Source organism: Myxine glutinosa, chromosome 8 (genome assembly GCF_964187855.1).
Source record: "Myxine glutinosa chromosome 8, kmMyxGlut1.1, whole genome shotgun sequence".
Classification (NCBI taxonomy): Eukaryota; Metazoa; Chordata; class Myxini; order Myxiniformes; family Myxinidae; genus Myxine; species Myxine glutinosa.
Window position 1 is genome coordinate 151,411,334 of NC_136268.1, and position 23,691 is coordinate 151,435,024.

Here is a 23,691-nt window from a genome sequence, read left to right on the forward strand (position 1 = left end):
TTAAAGACCTGGAGGGAGGAGAGGGATTGAAGGGAGTGTGAACAAAATATGAACAAAATGTGGGTCTTGAGTGATGTTTTGAATGTGGTGAGTGAGGAGGAGTCTCTGATGGTGTGAGGTAGTGAGTTCCAGAGGGTGGGAGCAGCGATGGAGAAGGCCCTGTCCCCCCAGGATCTGAATGTGGTCCGGATGGGGGGGGGGGGGGGGTCAGGAGGTTGGTACCAGCAGAGCGGAGGTTGCGGGTGGGAGTGTGTCTGGAGAGGAGGTCAGCCAGGTAGGATGGGGCCAGGTTATGGAGGGCTTTGTAGGTTAAGAGGAGGATAATCTTCTTCTTTTTTTTCATTAAAAAAGTAATAATGACTCCTCAAATTTACAGGTATATACAGTAGTCTGATTTTCTTTCAAAGATTTTGAATTACCTGCACCAAAGTGAACTTGATGGAATTCAAGATTCATCATTTCATTTGATCTTTTATCTTATTGTTTTATCATATTGTAGATGTTCCCATACAATTTTAATTGTGCATTTCTACATGAACATTACTAAAAGGGCCAAATGCTAAGTTATTTTAACTAAGGTCATTGAGCCAGAAATGTCAGTGAAGTGAACTGTAAATATAATGTGTGAGCACATCTCTGACGATGATTTTGTGTGTATATCACATGGTGCTAACAATGGTTACTGCACGATTATGAAATTTAGTGAAAATGAAAAAACACACTCCTGACAGGTACATTGATTTGTTTTGATGTTCCATACTTTACAGGGTGTCGGTGCTGCCAAAGTAGTTTCTTGGCATTGGTTATACTAGGTGGTTTGCCATTGCCTTCCCAGCATAGTTTGTCCGTTCTCTATCCTTTTATATGCTGAGTGTCAAAGAAGGAAGCAGCATGTACCATTTGTAGTACCAAGTCTTTTGTGTGACTTGGACGGACAGGTTTCGAACCACCGACCTCCCATGCTCAGAGCGGAACAATTACATGGCTGCTACAAACACATCAACTGGTGCTTAGTTGTCTGGCTGCAAACCTAGAAGAAGTTTTATATTTCTATGTGTACATATATGTTTTACCATTGTTGAACAATAGCACTTTTTATGTTCAGGGCCCCTAATTTTAGGTATGCCATGAGCCAAATTATTAAGAAATTAATTATTTTATGATTTTTTTTTTTTTTATTTGTGCAATTAATCAATTATTGTACATCTCTTCCTCCCAATTCTGTCTACATGTGCTGCACGGTAGCATTGCCGGGCACCTAAGGCGCCCCGGCAATGTCGCGTGCTGGAGGATATGATATTTATTTATTTGGCGTGGGGGTGGTGTACTTTGAATGTATCTCTACTTGTTTATATATATATGTGTACCAGGTCGAGAGATTGCAAAATTGCTGATTTGTTCATCCACAGAATTGTTGATTAATTTCATCCTGCCTAGCACAATAATGGCTGAAGCCATATATATATAATTTTTTTTTTTTTTAAATGTAGAGTAAGGATTACCTTGGCCAAGTAGTACACGGAATGTGAGGGTGAGTACACAACTTCTGCGACGTCAACTTTTTGCACTGTAGAGTGATATCAATAAGGTTGGGGTGGTTGGAGGGTAGAGAGAGTTGGCTGAGGATGGGGGGGGGGGGGGGGAAATGGAGGAGTATTGTGGGCAAGTCAGGGCAGAAGTTGGCACTACTGTTGGACCCCACCCTTCAAAATCTGATTCAAATTTTTTTTGTTATGGAATGTGTGCAATACCCAACCAAGAGAGATTGTTGCTTACTTCCATTGGAATCATTGTAATTGCTTCAGCCATTATTGTGCTCGGCAGGATGACATTTATCAGCAATTTTGCAATCTCTTGACCTGGTACTTTAGCGATGTATTCTGGCGTCTTTTTCTTTCTTTGTTATGAGAATGTTTGAGGGGGGGGGGGGGGGGGGGGGGAACAAAAGTATAGCTTGTATAAGCTTACGACTTCACTCGATAGTGTTTTTAAGCATATCATTTTGTACCCATTTGAATGGACAGCCATTTTTCCCATGCCATTCTTACATATGGAATACTACTATGATAGTACAGCGTATTTATTTGATTTTTGTTTTATAGAATGTACGTGTATAATACCTGCACTTCTTGATCGTTATTGGGAGGAAGAATTGGACTTTATAACAATGGCATCCATTTAAAAACAAGAATGACCGCACTGTGGTCACAAACTGCGACAAAATCCGTTAACGAACCGACTGGGAAACACACATTTAATGCGCTATTTAAAAATTAACTTGATACTTCTCATCCATGTCACCCTACCCACTGTTATGTCAGAACGAGCTGATTCATCACACGGTCATGGATTGTTTAACCCCAATATGGGGCTGTTCAAAAGTTACGTAACACTATTTGTATATTAAAATTGCATGACGTACTGTGTGTGCTGATGGTTTTGATTAAACCTTACTAATAATTTTTATTTGATGAGTAACACTTGACCCAAACAAAGCTAATGAAAATCTGATGCAACAAACCTGGGCAGTGTATAATCAGCAGAGGCTTACAGGCCTGATGTCTTCGGTCCACCAGAAAACCAAGATGGCGGCCATATTATTTAATCTCGGTATATTGGGGCCAACTTTGTATATCTGGATATTGGATACTCCCCAGGTGGGTGGAGTCAAGTGACAAATGTGGGTGGGGTCCAGCAACTATCTGACCAATGGGTGCACATTTCAAAAATCGACTTCAACAAGAACCACAACAACAACCATGCAGAGCTCTTGTGGACCTGCAACATGTCAACAATGCAACAACCATGCAGACCACAACCATGCAGACCACAACCATGCAACAACAACCATGCGACAAACCACAATAACCATGCAACAACATGTCAACCATGCAAGAACCACAACAACAACCATGCAGAGCTCCATGTCGCAGGTAAAAATATTTATTTATCCGTTAACGATATCCATTAATTGGAAGTATCATTTATCGGGAACACCCTTATCCCTACCATTCCAAATGAGGTTCTGGATGTGTTGAACTCGATAAAACTGTTCTTTAGAAAGGGAAGGCATAGGATGAAATTGTCTTCTTTTTTTTTAACCTCAAATTCTTAATTGAGAATGCTGGGATTATAATCATGATCACCATGTCAAATGAATGTTAAATAGCAGGTTTATTACATCAAGGACAACATTCATAATGACTGTGTTCTAATATCATTGCGATGCTAATCAGGTACGAAGAATGTTGTGGAAGCTTGTCGATTAGAGAATGTTCCGTGTCTGATCTACACAAGCACAATGGAGGTGGTTGGGCCGAACATCCTGGGCGATCCATTCATTCGGTATGTCTGGAGCGTGTTTCTGTCTATGCTTTCACTGATGACCAAAAACAAACAAGTGATGCAACTGGCTGAGGGGGGCTTGTAGTATTTAGATTCTCATGTATATGCTACTCGTGAATGTCTGCAGCTATAGAAGAACCCATGTAGGGTTTAAAACAGCAAAGTGTTTCGTTGTGTAGCTTTTCTTGGTTGCTTTACATAGTTTTATTTGGCTGGAAGAGCATGCGGGTTAATTTATAGAAATCCTAGCCACCAGAGGTAATTGATTAAATTATAGCTGATTGGTTATTACCTCCAATTATGAGTGAGATGTGATTGGGTCTTGTTATATCTATCTCTCTCCTATCTATCTATATCTCTATATGTAAATGCAAGTTGCCTGATTGTGTCTGATCGGGAGAAATTACCTCTATTGTACTGACTTGAGTTTTGCTCACTACCGTAAGTTGATCTGGCTTCTTCTTGTACTCCAAATCAACTTCTATATTGTAAAATGGGTCGTGCGTGCATCTGTCCGAGCATGCGTTCGGGTTCCACCCATTGGTTGGACAGTTTGCCTGACTTCACCCACAATTTTATACTACAGCCATAAGTTTAGTGATTACTGCTATGTGAAGTCAGACGTCATATTCACAATCGCCATGCTAAGTGTAAAACGACCAAAGCCACAGACAGTTAAAAGTACTTTGAGCCGAATGGCGTCACGGGCCTTGTAAAGATAGGCCTCAGCGATTGAGGCAGGATTCTGTTTATACACCGGCCAAATAAATGTGGCATTCTCTCAAGCAGCGCTTTTATTGCAGAGGTTAGGCAGGTCCTTACTATTTCAGACTATTTTTCTCTTAAAACTGTGAATTGGACAGGTGACCATGGTGGGTTTCTATGAAATCAGCGATAGCATGATAGCGGAGCGGAAAGCGTTAAATATGTCGCTGTAAGGTGAGGGGGACAGTTGGGGGGGGGGGGGGGGGGAGAGGGGTGTGACACAATCACCCATCACCCTGCAGATGATGTGCTCGTAGCTATGAACAAAGGAAAGAAAAATGAGAAAGTTAGCCAATTCAACTTATGACTCAAGAAAATTGAAAGAAAAGTATTGTATGCCTAAAATATGGTACCTACCAAAGGCGTTTGTTTCATGTGTGCATTTATAAAAGCTGTTAATTTACAATAACAAAACATGTATATATGACTCATCACTGGTAATTTGATGAATTTAGCCTCAAGTATGAATATCATTGGAATAATCCAAACATTTGCACACCATTTTTACACACGTGTGTGTGTGTGTGTGTGTGTGTGTGTGTGTGTGTGTGTGTGTGTGTGTGTGTGTGTGTGTGTGTGTGTGTGTGTGTGTGTGTGTGTGTGTGTGTGTGTGTGTGTGTGTTTTTATACATTCATATACATACAGACACACACATATACAGGGTGGTCCAGAAACCCTGGGCACATTTTGAAGAATGATACCTGCAACAAACTAAGTTTATTATTGTTCTTTGGTGCAAAACAAAACATGATTACTCGTAAATGGATGTGACCGCTTCAACACACACCGACATCACGTGATGCGCAACAGGGTGAGGTGCATCACGTGATATGGATCGGGGTGAGCTTCGCTCAATGTGCTACACACGTTTGCATTCGTTCAGTTCACTTTGCTTTCGTTCAGTTCATTGTGAATTAGACGCCTTAATATGACGGAGGATATCGTGAGACAGAAAATTCGCGCTGTACGCTTGTCTTCTGTATCTGGAAATTTGGCTGAAGTTCACAGACAACCTGTCAAATAATGTGGCACCGACGCAATTGACGGAAGAACCATCGGCAGAATAAACAAGCAGTTTGATGAAACCGGCAGCATTCTTCCAAAACAGTCACCAGGTAGGCCTCGTACTGTTCGAACTGAGGAAAGCAGAGCGGTCATTCAACAACAACTCGACAGTAACACACCATTATCAACTCGTCGTTTATCAAACTTCACCAACATAAGCCGATCATCGATTCGAAGAATACTAAAAGACGTTAATGTGAAACCATACAAACCCAGATTAATTCACCAACTATCTGAGGATGATTTTGACAGGTGCGTTGAGGCATGTGAGGCATGTGAGGCATTGCTTGGGTTAATGGATATGGACAGTGGTTTGCAGAACATGATCTTGTAGTCAGATGAATCCATGTTTACTTTATCTGGTTGTGTGAATTGTCATAACAGCGTGATATGGGCAGTAGACAACCCATGATTTACTGTTGAGCACAACGTCCTGTATCAAGCTTGTGTATCCATCTGGGCAGGCATTTCTTCTGGGGGCATTGTTGGATCAATATTTTTCAAAGAAAATGTGAATGCTGCAAATTACCTTCTAATGTTGGGGCAGCATTTTTTTGTTTGTTTGTTTTTTGTATACAAGATCGAGGCTTGTGTAAGAGCTAAGAACAGGATTCCACTCGATGATTTAAGATTTCCTCAATTAAGATTTAACAATTTAAGATTAACTCAATTTAAGATTTCCACTCTGATGGCCAAGTGTGGTTCATGCATGATGGTGCGCCTGCTCATTATGCTGCCAGTGTACGCCAGACCCTTGATTTGAACTTTACAGACAAATGGATTGGCCAACACGATCTTGTGATTTAAAAACACCCTGTGATTTCTTTCTTTGGGGTTTCCTCAAACACAAAGTATGCGAGGAATCCTACAACCTTGAGAGACTTGAAACAATTCATCCTTAATGAGACTGCTGCATTAACGACTGAAACATGCAGAACTGTGTGTCAGAGTGTTTCACGGCTACAGCTGTGCAAAGACAATGAAGGAACGCAGTTTGAACATTTGAACTGATCTATTTCATGTATATTAGACTGATTAGACGATTTAACGAGTAATCATGTTTTGTTTTGCACCAAAGAACAATAATAAACTTAGTTGTTTGTTGCAGGTATCGTTCTTTAAAATCTGCCCGGGGTTTCTGGACCATCCTATATACACATACATACAGTATTTTATCCTTTTTAATCTTGTTTTTTTCTCTCGCTGTATATAGAGGTAATGAAGACACGTCGTATCGCACGATGCATTCTCTTCCATACACAATGAGCAAAGCCCGAGCAGAACTGATTGTACTTGAGGCCAATGGGACCCAGGTTAGTAAGTTGACCTCTGTTATTATTATTATTAATATTATTATTATTATTATTTTTATTTTTTTTGCTTTCTGCACTTCTTCAAAAAAAATAAACAAACATTGTGCATCACTGCACAGAGCCATGCTGAAATAACAATATTGTTGCAGCCATGAGGTCATTCCAGTGGCCTGGTAACAATCTTGGCGAACCATGTCAAAGTGGCTTCAACGGCTGACTGATTCGATCACCTTGGGCCGGGTTGTGGGTATATTCACCATGATACCATGCCAAGTGGAACAACCTTGCTAGTCTAGTCGATGCATTCTGCTGATCGGTATTGTGCACCTGATTCCAACTATTAGCCGAGCGGAGGCGGTGAGGGCACAGTACGGTCTTGTGGTGGGTGCTAATCACCCCTACCAGATTAGTCCATTAGCGGATATGCCAATTCCAATATCAATCACAACCACTCAAATTCACCCCGAGACCAATTTGGTATAATAATGAAATATGGTACATGGGGTGGGAATACAAAGGGAAATAAAATTGAATGGCGATAATCCTCCTTAACCCATTACCGAATACACACGCCCACGAAATGAACGACGAACAGGATACTCCTTAATTATATACAGTCACGTGAAAAAGTAAGTACACCCCATGTAAAGTTTTGACTTTTTCAACATATTTCAACGTACAGCTATTTGATCTTCATTTCAACAATATTGACAGATAAAGGTGATATAATATAACAAATATCATGAAACATATACATTTTGTAGTCCATTGTATAATTTAAATAAACATAAATGCAAATTTCGCATGTGGAAAAAGTAAGTACACCCTTGGCTCTAATAGGTGGTATTTCCCCCTTTGGCAGAAACAACCTCAAGTAGGCGTTTCTTATAACTGTCTACCAGTCTTTGACATCGACTGGGAGAAATTTTTGCCCACTCCTCCGTGCAGAATTCTTTCAGCTGTGCGATGTTTGAGGGGTTTCTTGCATGCACAGCTCGTTTGAAATCCACCCACAACATCTCGATGGGATTTAGATCCGGGCTTTGACTTGGCCATTCCAGAACCCTCCATTTCTTTCTTTTCAGCCATTCCTTGGTGGATTTTCCTGGTATGTTTAGGGTCATTGTCATGTTGCAAGGTCCACCGTCGGTTGAGCTTCAACTTTCCGACAGATGGCCTCACATTATCCTCAAGCACCCTCTGGTACAATGAAGAATTCATAGTGGATTCTATGATGGTGAGCAGCCCAAGCCCTGATGCAGCAAAGCTGCCCCAAACCATAATATTTCCATCACCATGCTTCACAGTTGGTATCAGGTTCTTGTGGTCAAATGCTGTCTTTGGTTTTTGCCAAACATGTCTTCTGGTGCTGTGGCCAAATAACTCTACCTTTGACTCATCTGTCCAGAGCACATTGTCGCAGAAGTGCTGGTCTTTACCTAGGTGTTCATTGGCAAACTTTAGTCTTGCCCTGATATTCTTTTTGGTCAGCAAAGGTTTCCTCCTGGCACACCTCCCATGTAGATCAAATTTGTGCAGCCTCTTTCTAATGGTAGACTCGTGCACTTTGACATCAACAGTGGCAAGAGCTACCTGTATGTCCCGTGATGACATTCTGGGGTTCTTAGAGACTTCTTTCAGCATCTTGCGGTCTGCTCTCGTGCTGAACTTGCTGGGGCGGCCTGGCCTGAACAAGTTGGCAGTTGTTTGGAATCTTCTCCACTTGTAGATGATCTTCAGGACAGTCGAATGATTGATTTCAAATTGTTTGGAGATCTTTTTAAATCCATTCCCAGACTCGTCGGCATCTACAACTTTCTTTCTGAAGGCCTCAGAGAGGTATTTTGATCTCGGCACAGTGACGCTGCACACTTCAACAACAAATAGCAAACCAAACTAAATGTCTGAGGTTTAAATAAGACAGGCTCCTCCAAGATCCTCTCTAACGATGTTCTAATCATTTGCACCTGAGCTGGTGCACCGGATTCTAATTTTAGGTATTTGAAGTAGTGATAAATGTAGGGGTGTACTTACTTTTTCCACATGCAAAATTTGCATTTATGTTTATTTAAATTATACAATGGACTACAAAATGTAAATGTTTCATGATATTTTTTATATTATATCACCTTTATCTATCAATAGTGTTGAAATGAAGATCAAATAGCTGTATGTTGAAATATGTTGAAAAAGTCAAAACTTTACATGGGGTGTACTTACTTTTTCACGTGACTGTATGTATATGCCTTGTATATTCCTTATTGGGACCAGTTGTACTTCGTGAGATGGACAAGACAAGAAAAATGAAAACAACTGGACCTTGATGAGCAGCAACCCAGTCACGTTCTTGTTGGAGGAAAGGTGATCTCCATGATCTGGCTCCACCCTGATGCAAGAGGAGGAGGAGGAGGGTGAGGTGGCTGGCCAGATGGGTTGTGGCTCAGAGCGTCAGCTTGTGCAGACCCCATGAGGCTTCCCCAGAGATCCATTCCGGGCATCTTTTGCATGCTCCTCTCTGCCCGCGCTTTTATAATCATTGCCACCACTTGCTGGCCTAATGCATTTCGCCCTTCACCATCTCGGCCACGACTATTCTACACAATGTTAGCTACTATAAGCTATGACGACAACACTACCTCCAACTTACTTCTTCAGACTCTTCTGAGTATGTCCAGAAGGGGCAGCAGCATGAGATCTGGCTCCACTTATTATTAAGTACAACTCCTCACCCTAGTCTAAAACCCCCCATGCAATCATTCAAAAATAGTTCATCCCTAGTCCAATGCGTTGTTCCACTAACCCTACGCATTCACTCACTAATGCACATAACTTTCACTTCACATTCGGATGCAATTTAACATGTTGTTGGGTGGGTGTGATGCGCTCGGAGGGCCTGTTCTCTCTCTCTCCTTGGAGTCCATGAAGTCTGCTCTGACCCCTCTTCCCCACCCGGTAGCATCTCCCCTACCAACACTGCCAATCAGGTCCCAGAGTCCTGGCATTACAAGTCTCCTCGATTATCACAGGGCCTCCCAGCACCTAGTGCTCTTCATGGCCCAGGTGGCCTCTCTATTCCAGGAGTCTTCTTGGCCTTTATGGCCCAAAGCAAATTGCACAGAATGTCTTCTTTGCCTTTATGGGCCAACAAGCAAACAATGGTCATCGTGGCCTTGAAGATAAGTCTTCGTCCTTTATGGCCCATGAGCAATGGCACAAGTGCAGGTGGCAACAGAAGATGGCAAGTGCATGGCTGTCAGATAGCATGCCCCAACAGGCTCGTGGCATGGGTCGACTGATAACATGGCTCACAGGACAGGTGGCAAAAATTGTCGTGAGCCAGCAGATGTTGTGAACCGGCGTATGTTCTGATGGTGGCAGGAGTGCGTGGTGGCAGCAGCAGTTGAGACGGCCGGATTTGATCCTAACCTATTCTACCGTTACTGCCCCGCTAATCCCTCTACTCTATCTCTAAACTACTGTATCCCTACCGAGGCCTCTAATCTCATTAGATGAATCTATCTCCTCGAAGGAGATCAGGACATGCATGGTGACATTGAGGTCGATAGTGAAGCAGCCTGTAGAAATAGGACGGTGGAGAGGGATCACGAAGGTGTTGGTGGGATGACTCACATCAATGGTGTGAAGGAGGAAGCATCCCTATTCTGTCCTAACTTGGTCGAAACATTTTTCCCCTTTAACTTTAAATTTGCCTCAAAAGTTAATAGACAAGCTGGGGGTGTGGATCATGTGGAGTAGGCCTTAGATGGAGGGGTACCCTGTTACGGTTCACTGCCTCTGTTACCACCTGTCCTGTCACATCATTGGTCCAGCCATGCCTCTAGCATGTCTAGCCAAGCACCTTCCATATAATGTTGCCAACTGCAATTGTGCCATTGTTTAAGCCACAAAGGCCAAGAAGACATTTCTTTGAAAGGTCATGAGGGCCATGGCCATTGCATGTTTGTTTGGCCATAAAGGCCACAAGGACTCCCATGGTGGACACGCCACCTGGGCCATGGGGAGCACTGGGTGCTGGAAAGCCCTGTTGTCACCGAAGTCACTTGTAGTGCCAGGACCCTGATAGGCAGCATTGGGAAAGTAGATGCGACTGGATAGGGAGAACTAGAACAGACTTCATGGACTCTTTAAAAACTGGCATACCTTGAAACCCCTATTTAATGTTCTTACCTTTGTAAATACTTTGTCCTTTTTGGGGGTAATGCCAGGCCTTTTAGGCACAAGTTTTGGTGAGAAAGCTGCATATCCATTCTGCCAAAGAAAAGGAAGAAAGCCGTCCATGTGACAGGTGGGGGAGGCTGGTCCTCTGGCCCATCAAACGGAGCCCTTTGGCCAAAAGCGGCCGATAGAGGAACAGTGAAATGCATCGTGGGGGCGAATACAGTGAATCCCTGCTTTACGTTGTCCAGCTATACGGTATTTCAATTTAACGCCATTGATCAATTTCTACCTTTTGTGTGATTATATGTCACAAAAGTTTGGCTTGTTTCATGTGTTTCATTTATGTGGAACTACTTTGTGCGGCACATGGCGGAGCATCACTGAGGTGGAAGTGATACAGTGCAGTGAAGTGATGCAGTGATGCAGTGATGTAGATGCAGATCAGTCCCTCACATCACCATATTTGTTGCTCAACGTGTGTATTGTACTGTAGTGCACATTATTTGCTGTTTGGACTCTTAAGCCCACATCATGAGTGAAAAACGGTCACCCAATGAAGGAAATGGTGCGCTGACAAAGAAGAAGCGTACTTCAGTCACCTTGCAGACAAAGTAGGAGATTGTGAGATGGTGTGATGCAGCTGAACGTGCTTCGCATTCCCCCAACTACGCTAATGACCATAAGGGTGAACCAGGACAGGATCAAGGCCATGGCTCGGTGTGATACACCACTTGGTGCTTCGAGGGGTGTTTGTAGTCACAGTGAGGTAATGGAAAACATGGAGAGACTGCTTTTATGTGGTTGAAGATATGAACCAGCGTCATGTGCCCCTGAGCTAATTATTTATACCGGCAATATCCCGCAGTTGGTACAATCATTTGATTTGATTTTTTTTCACACCAAGAAGAACCAAAACTGAAGCCAACCCAGAGCTCAGCAGGCAGAGACAGGAGGAGAAGGTGGTGGACAATCCACCACCTTCCTCCCCTGTCTCCCTGTGACTGCACCTCACTCCACCACCTCACCAACCATCACTAGTGAAGTGAGTACCATGTACCCTGTTGTTTAAACCTTTCGTATACCTTTTATACTGTAGTTGTTATTAATTTTTATTGTTTATAAAAACTTGTCGAAGCGGGGACCAAAAATTTCCAGGAACGCATCCTTTCCTTGTAACACATATCTTATTAGTCAGGGATCCACAGGCTCAAAAGCTCAATAAAATGGGTTGGACCTGACATGGTATGCTATACTTTTTGTTTGTCTTTTTTCTATTAATTTGGACATCAAGGTCTGCTGAATGAGAGGTCTGCTCTGCCGAAAACCTTGCGAAAAAAATTTGTGGCCATTTTTGTATCTGCGCCCTTTATTTTTTGACCGAAAAATGTGAAAAATGTTTTTTTTCTTAAAATCCTCAGTGGGTTGTGTAGGCTGTCAATAAATGCATCCCAGATACACAGAACACACGTGTTGACAACATCAGGTTGAGAAATACACTTACAAAACCTTTCCAAATGATTTAGAATCGTTTTTATGCAAAAGCGCCCCCGATTTTTTTTGGCATTTTTTCATTATTTTCATCTTTCCTTCATTAGTAATCAACTTTGCCCTGAGTTATGACATCAGCCAATGTGTCATTCTTTTCACCAAACATTATAGTCATTCCACAGTAAACATTCTGAAAATCAAACCAAAATCGATGGATCTGTGGTGATTTTATTACCCTTACGCTAAAAAATCCGAGAGACATACCGTATATTTAGCATCATGGTGGTTTATGTCCTTTATTTAACATCTTGGCCAAGGCATCTTTTTTATTTTAACAGAACCCTGTGCCCCCAAAGAAAATACTTGTAACACAAGAAATACAAAACAGCAAAATGATTTTTTTAAACAAAATGTACACAGGGTGACAAGCCGACAAAACAATGATCGTTACGCAGGTGAATTTGGATAGATTAGTGACCAGTATGTAGAAAAAATGAAATTAAACTTTAACTGAACAAAATAATTGAACATAACAAAATAAAAAATTACTGACAACAACGTCTGTAATATCACATGAACTTAACATTGCACTGAACAAAATAACTCATAATGTGTAATGCATGTCACTGTCTTCGAGTGTGAGTTCAATCCTTGAACATTAGTTGGGGTCCCCGGTGCAGAGACATGCGATGACACACTTCACATTGGCTCTCGCACAGGAGCATCCTCGGGCACACGTGCTTTTCTTGCAGTGACAGTATTTGGTGCGTTTGAATTCTGCAGGTTTTGCCTCCTTCAGCATCATGGTTGCCACCAACTTACCATTGACAAGCTCTCTGCCAAAGTCAGTGGCAGCAGGGTAGGTTGGCTGAAACATGTGTGCTCGCTTGCATACAGCCAACTGATGCAGGCCTCGGCGAAGGTGTAACTGGAAGGCATCTTCGGTAGGTGGAAGGCAACGCATGTCTCCTTTGATGTTACCAAAGAGATGGGCTCGCAGTGCATCCAAATTACCACCGACGTCACTCCTCTCGCACAGTGACACCATGTATCGCCTAGCTGCTGTCACAACATCTTCCTGAACATCCAGGCTTTCTTCAGGGTCACCGTATCTGCACGGGGGCAGAAGGTCTGCCAGGTGATCAAGGGCAGTTTTGTCGGCGCGCCCTTTTCCTCTTCTGTAGAGATAGCTCACTGTGTCACATCCAGTCAGTATGTAGGTGCTGAGGAGCATGGATGTGAGATCTGCAGCTTCAACATCATACTTCACTGCCAGGGCTTCGGCGATTGCATGAGCAGGTAGGTAGATATCCATCTTCTTCACCCACACCTCCTGCAGGCCATCCAGGTGTGTGATGTAGTATATGCACATCATGATCACGGCACTTCAGTAGGTAGGTGTAATTAGTCGGCACTTCCGGTCCCTCGAGCGACGAGGCTTGCTTCGATCGCTCCACGGCATCAAAGTTTGAGTGTTTTCCCGTTCGTTTCTTTGTCAAATTTCCGCTGGGTATTTTGTTGTGTGTGTTATTGTGTGTTTCTGGTTGGTTTTGGTTTTGTAGTTGTTGCAAATTTGTGTGTAATTAGTCGTTTTTTTGTTCGCGCCTCGTGCGCCTCGTGCGGCCTGGTCTCTCCAGGCTCCTTCCCCCCCCCCATCAGTGTTTTGTGAATATGGGTTCTTTCCTTCATAGTATTTGCTTGTTTCTTTGATTTTCTTTTCTCCCCCCTACCTCTCACGAACATCTTACTCTTTGTCCAGCGTTTTGAAAACAGAACAAACAAATAAACAAAAAAAAATAAAAAAAATTCTATATTAATTCTTTCTCTCCTCCCGGGCACGTGCTTGCTCGCTCTCCTCCTCATCTCGACTTGTGCCCCGCCCCCTATATCTCGTTTTTCTTCCACCTCTGCTCCTGCTTTCTCAAATCCACGTTCTCACTTAGAGACTTTTCCCAGATTGTTTTTCATGGTTTTGTTTAAATATTATTTAAATACAGACTTGGCATTTAATATGGAATTTTTTTTTTTCTTGACTTGGGTTTACTTTCTGAACTCAGTATATCAATCTGGTGAGTTTATTTTACCCTTCGGTGATGTCTTTGTTGAAAGAACCATGTCACTGATTGTCTTTCGCAGCAAGAAGTCAATAACAGGATTATATCACGGGTGGCGTGACAAAATGTAAGGACAGGTACATTTGACGATTGGCTTCACAATCGGGTATATAAGGGATGTTGCGTTCTGTATTAGTGGAAAATAACTGCTGCACGTCTACAAAAGTTATTGCCGCTTCCTCTGGAGATGGTCCGTCAACTTCACAATGCTGTTTGTCATGGAGTGGTGGCTTTACAAAATTCTGGCATGAAACAGCGTGCTATTGCTCGGCAGTATGGCATCACTCAAGGTCAGGTGTCAAAGATCCTGAAACGAAATGCTCAAAGGGGTGTCCCTACTCCAATACCGAGGCCAGGACGTCCCTGCAGAACCACAAGGAGGGATGATCGCCAGCTGCACTATTTACGCCGCAATGGCCTTACCAAGTCAGCTAATCAGCTCTGGGATGAGTAGCAGCAACTGACAAATGTGCCTGTATCCAGAAGGCTAGTCAACCAACGACTGGTTCAAGCAGGCTATCGTGCCAGGCGTCCCCTGAGAAAGCCACGCCTGACCAGACAACACCGCCAGTGCCGATTGCAGTGGGCCAGAGAGCACCGTCAATGGCAGCCAGGACACTGGAATCACGTGACCTTCAGTGACGAGTCTAGATTTCTGGTCTATCGTCAAGATGGCCGTGTCCGAGTGTGCAGATAAGTGCATGAAGCCCACAACGAAGATTGTATAGTGCCAAGAGTCCAAGCTGGAGGTGGTGGGGTGACCGTTTGGGCTGCTTTTCATGCAGGGGGCAAAACTGACCTGGTTGTTCTGAATGGAAACCTGAACGAGTTCAAGTACAGGGCCATTCTGGAAGAAACATTGCTTCCATTTGCTCGTGCAGCCTTTCGAGGAAACTTTGTCTTCCAAGATGACAATGCACGGCCTCATCGTACTCGCATGATCCAACACTTTCTTGCTGACCGTGGTGTAGAGCATATGGAGTGGCCTGCCATGTCCCCGGATATGAATCTGATAGAGAACTTGTGGGCAGAATTAACGCGTCAAATCGACAACTTGGACCAGCAGCCTACCTCTGTGCGTGAATTGCAGCAGACTATTGTCACTGCATGGCAAGCGATTCCTGTCCAAACCTTGGCAAATCTCGTGAACAGCATGCCTCGACGTGTACGTGCTCTCCTGAGTGCTCGTGGGGGTTACACGAAGTACTGAACTGTAATTTTACTGTCCGTAATCCCAGTCATAATTTAGCTTTTGTTTTTGTTGAAAAAAAAAATTGGCTAATGTGCAAAATAAAGAGATACTTCTGGAAAACGTACAGAAGTTTAACACAGTACTGTCCATGAATTGAGTTCGATATCAGTTTACATCACTTTCAGGGATCAATCTATTTGCTTCGAAATGTCAAATGTGGTTTTTGTTTCTTTTAAAGGTCACATCAACAAAATATAGAATAATTTCAACATAATTCCAATGAACTTTTGGTTCAAAGTCATCTTGAAAAGTAAACTGTTCACCCCCACCAAAAAAATATTCCATATTAAATGCCAAGTCTGTATGTTTAAACCGCAGCCGTGATGCTGACGCCGCCCTCCCCTCTTCCCCCCCCTCACCCCCCCCCCCCCTCCCCGAGAATTTCCATGTTTTAAACGTTTCCCAGTGTGTACCCTGGATTACAATGGGTACACCGTATCCCTGCGTGTCGTAAGAGACGACTAAGAGGGTTGGCGTCAGGAAGGGCATCCGGCCATAAAAACATTGCCTCAAAAAGAGAACCATGACAATTACAACTACATATGGGCAGGGTACAGCCCGAAGTGGAGATCGGTTTCTGAGGTTTGGGACATGGAATGTAGGGACAATGACAGGGAGATCAGGAGAAGTGGTGGAAGTATTGGTCAGAAGAAGAGTGGACATATGTTGTGTGCAACAGACGAGATGGAAGGGAAGTGGTGTGAGAATGGTGAAGGGTAGGCAGGGACAGAAATACAAGTTTATGTGGCAAGGGTGCCTGGAGGGCGTGAATGGTGTTGGTGTCCTGTTTTCTGAGGAGTTTGTAGACAGTGTGGTGAGTGTGACAAGAGTGAGTGATAGGTTGATGATGGTGAAAATGATGAATTGAAAGCTCTTGGTGAACGTCGTCTCGGGATATGCTCCGCAGGTTGGTCGAAGCGATGAAGAGAAGGACACGTTCTGGTGTGCGATCGAGAATCTGATTGAAAACGTGAAAGATGAGGAAGTTGTTGTGGTGGGAGGAGACCTAAATGGACATGTGGGAAGGAGTATGGATGGTTTTGAGGGAGTTCATGGGGGTTACGGATATGGTGTGAGAAATGGAGAAGGTGAAAGGATTTTGGAGTTTGCTGATGGAGCTGATTTGTTGATTTGTAATACTCAGTTCCAGAAAGAGGATAATAAGCTTGTTACATACACGTCAGGTGGGTCGACGACAACCTTTGACTACCTGATGGTGCGTAGGCGAGATAGGGGGCACCTCCGGGACACAAAGGTGATCCCCGGGGAGGAGGCTGTTTCACAGCACCACTTGGTTGTCTGCGACATAAGGGTGAAAGGTGCGAGGAGAGCTCGGCAGGTGAAGTACCAACCGAGAATGAAGGTGTGGAGGTTGAAAGAGGTGACAGTAAGGGAGGCATTAAAAGAGAAGCTGAGTAGGGTCGAGGATGATGTGGTTGAGCTTGAAAGTAGTTGGATGTCAATGAAAGCTAGTCTGTTGGGAGCCGTTGGTGAGGTATGTGGATGGACAAAAGGACCACCGAGGCACTTGGAAACATGGTGGTGGGATGATGAAGTTGGAAAGAGGATTGATGAGAAGAGGAAGAAGTTCAAGGAGTGGCAGAAGGCGAAGGGTATGGGCGCAGAAACAGCAGAGCATGAAAGTTATAAGGCAGCCAGGAAGGCTGCAAAGAAAGAGGTAGCAAAGGCGCAGGAGGCATGTAGGAAAATGTTCGGAGAACGCTTGGATTCGGAAGAGGGTCAGAAAGCAGTATTCAGGATTGCAAAGCAGATAGCGAAAGAGAGGTGTGATGTGATGGGGGTGAGTTGCTTGAAGGATGAAGTGGGACAAATCGTTGTCGACCCAGATGGAATTAAAGGAAGATGGAAAAGATATATGGAAATGCTGTTGAATACAGAGAATGAATGGGATGGCAACATAGAGAGTAACCCAGTTTTAGGACCGGCAGAGAAGATAACTGAGAAGGAAGTTGAGGAAGCGATAAAAGCAATGAAGGGCAGAAAAGCGGGAGGGCCGACGGGAGTTGTGGGAGATATGTTGAAGGCAACAGGAAGTTGGGGTGTGAAGAGAATGACAGAGATCTGTAATCTGGTAGTGAAAGAAGGCCGCATTCCAGTGGATTGGGAACTGAGTATCCTCATCCCTCTATACAAGGGGAAAGGTGACCCTCTGGAGTGTGGCTCGTACCGAGCGATAAAGTTATTGGAGCATGGAATGAAGGTATTGGAAAGGGTGTTGGAGAGGAGGATAAGGAAGAAAGTGAAGATCGACGAAATGCAGTTTGGATTTATGCCAGGAAGAGGAACGACAGATGCGCTTTTTATTGTGAGGCGGTTGCAGGAGAAGTACATGGAGAAGAGGAAGAAGTTGTTTCTTGGGTTTGTTGATCTGGAGAAAGCATTCGATAGGGTTCCACGCAAAGTATTGACATGGGCATTGAGGAAGTTAGGAGTGGAGGAATGGTTGATCAGAGTAGTGATGGCAATGTACAAAAGAGCGTGCACAGCTGTAAGGACGAAGGACGGGAACAGTGGTGAGTTTGAGGTGAAGGTGGGAGTGCATCAGGGGTCGGTACTAAGTCCACTACTATTTGTAGCTGTGATGGAGGTGCTGGCTAAGAACGTAAAGGAGGGTTTACCGTGGGAGTTGTTGTATGCAGATGATCTGGTGTTGATTGCGGAAAGTATGGATGGACTGAAGAAAAAGATGAACAAGTGGAAGGAATGTATGGAGACAAAAGGTCTGAAGGTGATGGCAAGTGGTAAATAATATCGGAAATACGAAGGTGATGGCAAGTGGTAAAGCATCTGGTGAGGTGGAAAGAACTGGGAAGTGGCCCTGTGCTGTGTGTAGGAAGGGTGTCGGAGTGAACTCCATTCAATGTACAATGTGCGCTGAGTGGGTTCATCAAAAATGTAGTGGTCTGAGAGGGTCTGAGAGGGTGTGGCAGCTACATTCAAATGTAAGGTGTGCACAGAGGGAGCTGCAGATGGAGGAAATGTTGAGTTGGATCTTGGAGACGGCGTGAAGCTGGAAGGTGTGAAAACATTTTGCTACCTCGGAGACATGCTGAATGGAGAAGGTGGATCAGACTCGGCAATGGTTGCTCGAGTGAGATGTGCATGGAAGGAGTTTCGGGAACTGAGTGGCGTGCTGATGATGAGGGGAGTGTCGTTGAAGCTGAAGGGAAAGGTGTATGCTGCATGTGTGAGAAGTGTTATGATTTATGGGAGCGAGACATGGGTAATGAACGTAGAGCAGCAACGAAGGTTGGAAAGGGTGGAAATGCGAATGGTTCGACGGATGTGCGGAGTATCGTTGAGAGAGAGGAAGACAAATGATGAATTGCGAAAGATGATGGGAATAGAGCCTGTGATTGATGCTGTGAAGAGGAACAGGTTGAGATTGTTTGGTCATGTGTTGAGGAAGGATGAAAGTGACTGGTTGAGAAGAGTGATGGAAATGAATGTAGAAGGAAGTAGAGGACGGGGAAGACCGAGAAAGACTTGGCTAAAGATGGTGGAAGAAGAAATGCGGGCAAGGGGGTTAACAAGGAGAGATGCAGAAAATAGGGCAAAATGGAGAAGATTGTCATGGGGACCACAAGGCTAACCCCTGCTCTAGTAGGGAAAATGGCCTTTAAAATGCATGTTGTTGTTGTTGTATGATCACGTCTGTGTCAGTAGCCACTACAGCCCGTTTGTGGTGCAGATGTTGTACTGAGTATGCAATGTGGGCAAACATCCTGGTATCTGCCTCATGCTTCTCACAGGACAGTTCTGGAAGCTCAACCTGACAATCTGCTGACAACAGGACAGTGCGACCAGGATCACGGAAGATTCCACCAAGAATAAGTGTGCATCCTGCAGGAAGATACTTCAGGTACCTTACTTGCAGTTCATGGAAGGTGCTGCTCCCAAGATGTTGGTGACGCTGGATGTATGCCATGGCATCTACTACCATTACAACAGGCTTGTCGGACGGTGGCAGTCTGTCCACTTCCCTCCATGAGCCACCAAGGGATGTCTTGATTGCAGCCAAGTAGTCGGCCTTGTTCCCTTTACGCATGGCATAACCTTGGTCAAGGGATGGATCTGGCTCAAACAGGGAGGCTGGGCAACTTGTCCACTCATGACTGGAGACCTCCACCTTCTTGTCTTCATCCAAGTCCTGCACAAAGTACAGGTTTCGGACAACTGTACTCTCTTCCTCGTCGACGTTCTTGGCTTTGAGTGCCATGGACAGTGACTTTTTTTGCTTTGCTGCAAATGTGGCAAGTTTTATTGGGGCTATTTTCTCACTGTCTGTTTTTCTTGCTGCAGCCAGTGCCTCCAGTCCTTATTCATGGGCGCTCACCAAGTCTGCAGATGCAGCTTTATGGCCTGTTGAGAGGTTCATCAGCTCCTGTTTTTCACATGTGAATGGATTGATCACCTGGTTGTTGATGAGATGACATCTGTTATTTTCCTAACACTTTCAGCCTCCATTATGCCTTGGCTGTTGGAGTCCTCATGGTGTTTGGTGTCATCCATATCCAGGTGTGCCATAGCCTTTGTCTGCTCTGACACTGCTGTCAGAACTGGAAGAGCTCGCAAGTATTTTTTTAGCTCACCTGGAACGAAGGTCAGGTGAGGTTATGCGATGGCGCATCGTCAGTCAGTCCGTCAGTTAGTCAGTCTGTCCGTAAACACTTGAAGCTTCTTCTCCGAAATGCGACTAGATTTGGCACAAATTATATTTGTTGTGTTGTGACTAAAGTTTGTTCACGGCATTGAAATAGTCGGGGTCTAAGGGGGGGTCTACCGCTGGTCAAAGTGGATCCAGCTTTGACGTCCCCACCCCCAAAGTAGGAATTTGCTTTTTTCTCTGAAACTACACACACTATTTCGGTGAAACTTCACTGCAACCTTCACCACCCGTGATGTACCGCAGTTTGTTAACGGCATTCAAAGAATCTGCCCCTTTTAAGAGGTCTATGTGGGGTTGGGGGGGGGGGTGCCCCCCAAAATCGGTGCTTGCTTTCTTCTCAGAAACTACACATGCAATTCCGATGGAACTTGACCACAACCTTAATCACCCTGTTGTACCAAAAGTTATTCCAGGCATATAAAAAAATCGGGGTCTATGGGTGGGGCTTGTCCCCCAAAATAGCCATTTGCTTTTTTCTCAACCTACACATGCACTTTTGATGAAACTTCACTCAAAATTGGGGGGGGGGGGGGGGGGGGGGGTAGTGAACTCTCATATGAAAGATTACACTATTGTTTTGTAAACAGTATATGCTGCTGTGCTGGGTAGCGTAACAAACAACTCGTCCAGGCTGCACGTGAGGACCGAACTGCGCACACCGGACCACGTGGCCAATTGCGAGGCAATCCCAGCACGTACATCGGTACGCCCTTAACCAGTGTCCTTTGTCCGTGTGTGTGTGTGTGTGTGCGTGTGTGTGTCAGAGTGTGAAGGCGCCAAGTTGGGGGTTATTATTAGGTAATATATGTTCAGGTAAATCTTCGTCTCTTTCTCTGTGCCTTCTGAATAAAAGGCTGTACATTTGGTTCTTACTTCCAACCTGGCCATAATTGTCCTTTCCCATCAATTGACCTAGCATCGCCCGAATTAAAACCGCTCGATGGGGTCAGATAGTGTAACCGCACGGGTCATGCGACGCACAACCGCTCGGGCGTCAGGAATCAGTGTGACTTGTGCCGGGTTCAGCCCCCGTTCCCACGGCTGCGTGTGTCCGAAGGTATTCGGGTTGTGACCGTTAACCCTTCCACGTGCAGCTGTGGGCTCGGTGGCTGGAGTTGCCTGGCAACCCGTCGACCACAAGTTTAGTAGTTGTGGTTGGCGGCCTCCGTGGACACTGAGTTCGAGGGGGAGCAGGGCCTAAACCCCCCTTAATACGTCGACGAACCCGGGATCCGCAACAATACTATAAGAATGGACAGTCAATGTGTTAAGGTTAAAAACTCGTCATATCACATTGTATGATGGATATCACATTGTATCTCAATATTGATTTGGACTTTTTATTTTAGAACATGGAATAAAAGAAAGTTAATCGCTGATATTTACCCCTGCCACCAAAGGTGGATGAAGGTGGTTTAGACCCCTGTCTGTCGGTGCACAGGATATCTCAGAAAGTTGTCGGATTTGGAAGAGATTTGGAAGAGATTTGGTGGAGGTAGTGTATGTAACAAGGACGAAACGATTAGACTTTGGTGAAAATCCGGATATGGATCCGAGACTTTTTTAAAAAGTGATTCTTCACTGTTGAGAGATAGGGCCAAAAACGATAACACAATATCTCAAAATGTTATGGATGGATTTAGACAAAATCAGGTGGATGAGTTTGTAACAAATAGGCGTTAGGCGGCAACAACTTGTTGTTAGGCGGCAACAACAAGATGATTAGATTTTGGTTCAGATCCGAATCTAGATCCGGCCTCTCAGTGGGATACAAAACGTAAACTGTTCAGCCTGGTGGAGGTATGCGCTCTTCCGAGTACCTTTCTAGTTTTTGTGAATGTTATTGCCTTCCATGAACAAATTAGACTGGAAGTGACTTCATCACTTGTTAAAGTGGAATGAAGAACAAGTCTTGCTCATGAAGGATTTAAAGGTGCATGGGGGTATTATGGTACTTCATCACCAACTCGTCCACCTCGTCTGAACAACTGGTAGAATAATGGATGAAAATAGATGAAAACAGAATATCTAAGTATGGCAAAATCTGTGGGAAGCAAGTAGACACTGATGTTTTGGGCATTAAACCTTCATCAGAGCAATTAGGAGGGTGGGATAGGGGTGAGGGTTGATGTACAACAGGGTGGGAGTGAGTCAGAGCTGGATGTGTTTGAGTAGGTTCAGGGAGTACATAGAGTGAGAACGTCTCATTTTAACAGGAAAGATTGGGCTTCAGGGGTTAAAGGTCAAGGGGACTTGGACTTGGACTGGGAGAAAAGGGGGGAAATAATGGAGCAACAAACAAGCAGCAAAATAAAAACTTAGATAAATAACCAACAAATTTTAAGAGAAATAATAAAAATAACCAACAATAAAAAAAAAAGGTGAATAATAAAAATACATAAAATAACAAGGTTGAAAAAGTGGATGACAGGATCGTTCCCGGATGGAATCGTCTCTTTGATTACGTACTCCATTCCGCATCCGTGTGTCCTTCCCCTTGTGTTTTGCAGCTATCTGGTGGGGGACATCTAGCTACCCTTGCACTGCGTCCTACAGGGATTTATGGTGAGGACCATGACATTTTGAAAGGAGTTATGATCTCAGTTCATCGCTGCAGGGGAGTAATGCCGATGATTGCCCCACCAGAGGCAGAGCAAGGCCGAGTATACATCGGTAATGATATTTCACAACTCATTTTATCAAGTTGAATGCACTTTGAATGGTTTTGTGCTTATAAATGTTAAATACAATGTTGCTGATGCAGGAATATATACACAAAGAATTAAGTTAAGCACCCCCCCGTTTTTTTACAACCTCGCACATTACAAGTTTGTTGTCGTCAAAACAGTGTAATATACCCATGATATTGCTATATTTTCTGGAGAAGTGATATTATGGTCACATAAAAACATAACAATCATGCCGTTTTCAATATTTTATTCTGAATAATTTAAGGTGAAATTTTTTGGGAATTTTAGGCATATTTTCACCTCAATTTAAGTATGGAGCTATAGGTCCATCACGGACAGTGTGGATGACGTTTATGTTTTCTAACGTACAGTCATTGTTCTGAGAAGACCTCTAGCGATCTTTGCGTCAATAACGTGTGTAGGACCCACGTGATCGGATGGAGCAAGGTGCTGTGACAACCATCCCCTGGCCTGCGTACAGTCCTGACCTGAACCCCCTCGAGCACGTTTGGGACATGTTGGGACGACAAATTGCGAAGATGGTCCCTCCAATAGCCAATCTGGATGAATTGGAACGTGCATTACATCGGGAATGGAACAACCTGCCACAGCAACGCATACGACGGCTTACAGGGTCTATGAGACGTAGGGTTGAGTCAGTGATCCGATCACGTGGGTCCTACACACGTTATTGACGCAAAGATCGCTAGAGGTCTTCTCAGAACAATGACTGTACGTTAGAAAACATAAACGTCATCCACACTGTCCGTGATGGACCTATAGCTCCAT

At 44.1% G+C, this 23,691-nt stretch overlaps 1 protein-coding gene across 4 annotated transcripts in view; it reads left to right on the forward strand.

Moving 5' to 3' along the window:
• The window catches only part of HSD3B7 (hydroxy-delta-5-steroid dehydrogenase, 3 beta- and steroid delta-isomerase 7), a 66,386-nt gene that overhangs the window by 38,875 nt on the left and 3,820 nt on the right, over nucleotides 1-23,691 (forward strand). For 3 of the 4 annotated variants that reach the window (XM_068125406.2, XM_068125405.2, XM_078783850.1), the window contains exons 4-6: nucleotides 3,237-3,345; nucleotides 6,390-6,489; nucleotides 22,723-22,885. In XM_068125406.2, the coding sequence (XP_067981507.2) occupies nucleotides 3,237-3,345; nucleotides 6,390-6,489; nucleotides 22,723-22,885 (372 nt within the window). The remainder of the gene's footprint in view (nucleotides 1-3,236; nucleotides 3,346-6,389; nucleotides 6,490-22,722; nucleotides 22,886-23,691) is intronic. The other variant, XM_068125407.2, reaches the window with a different exon arrangement.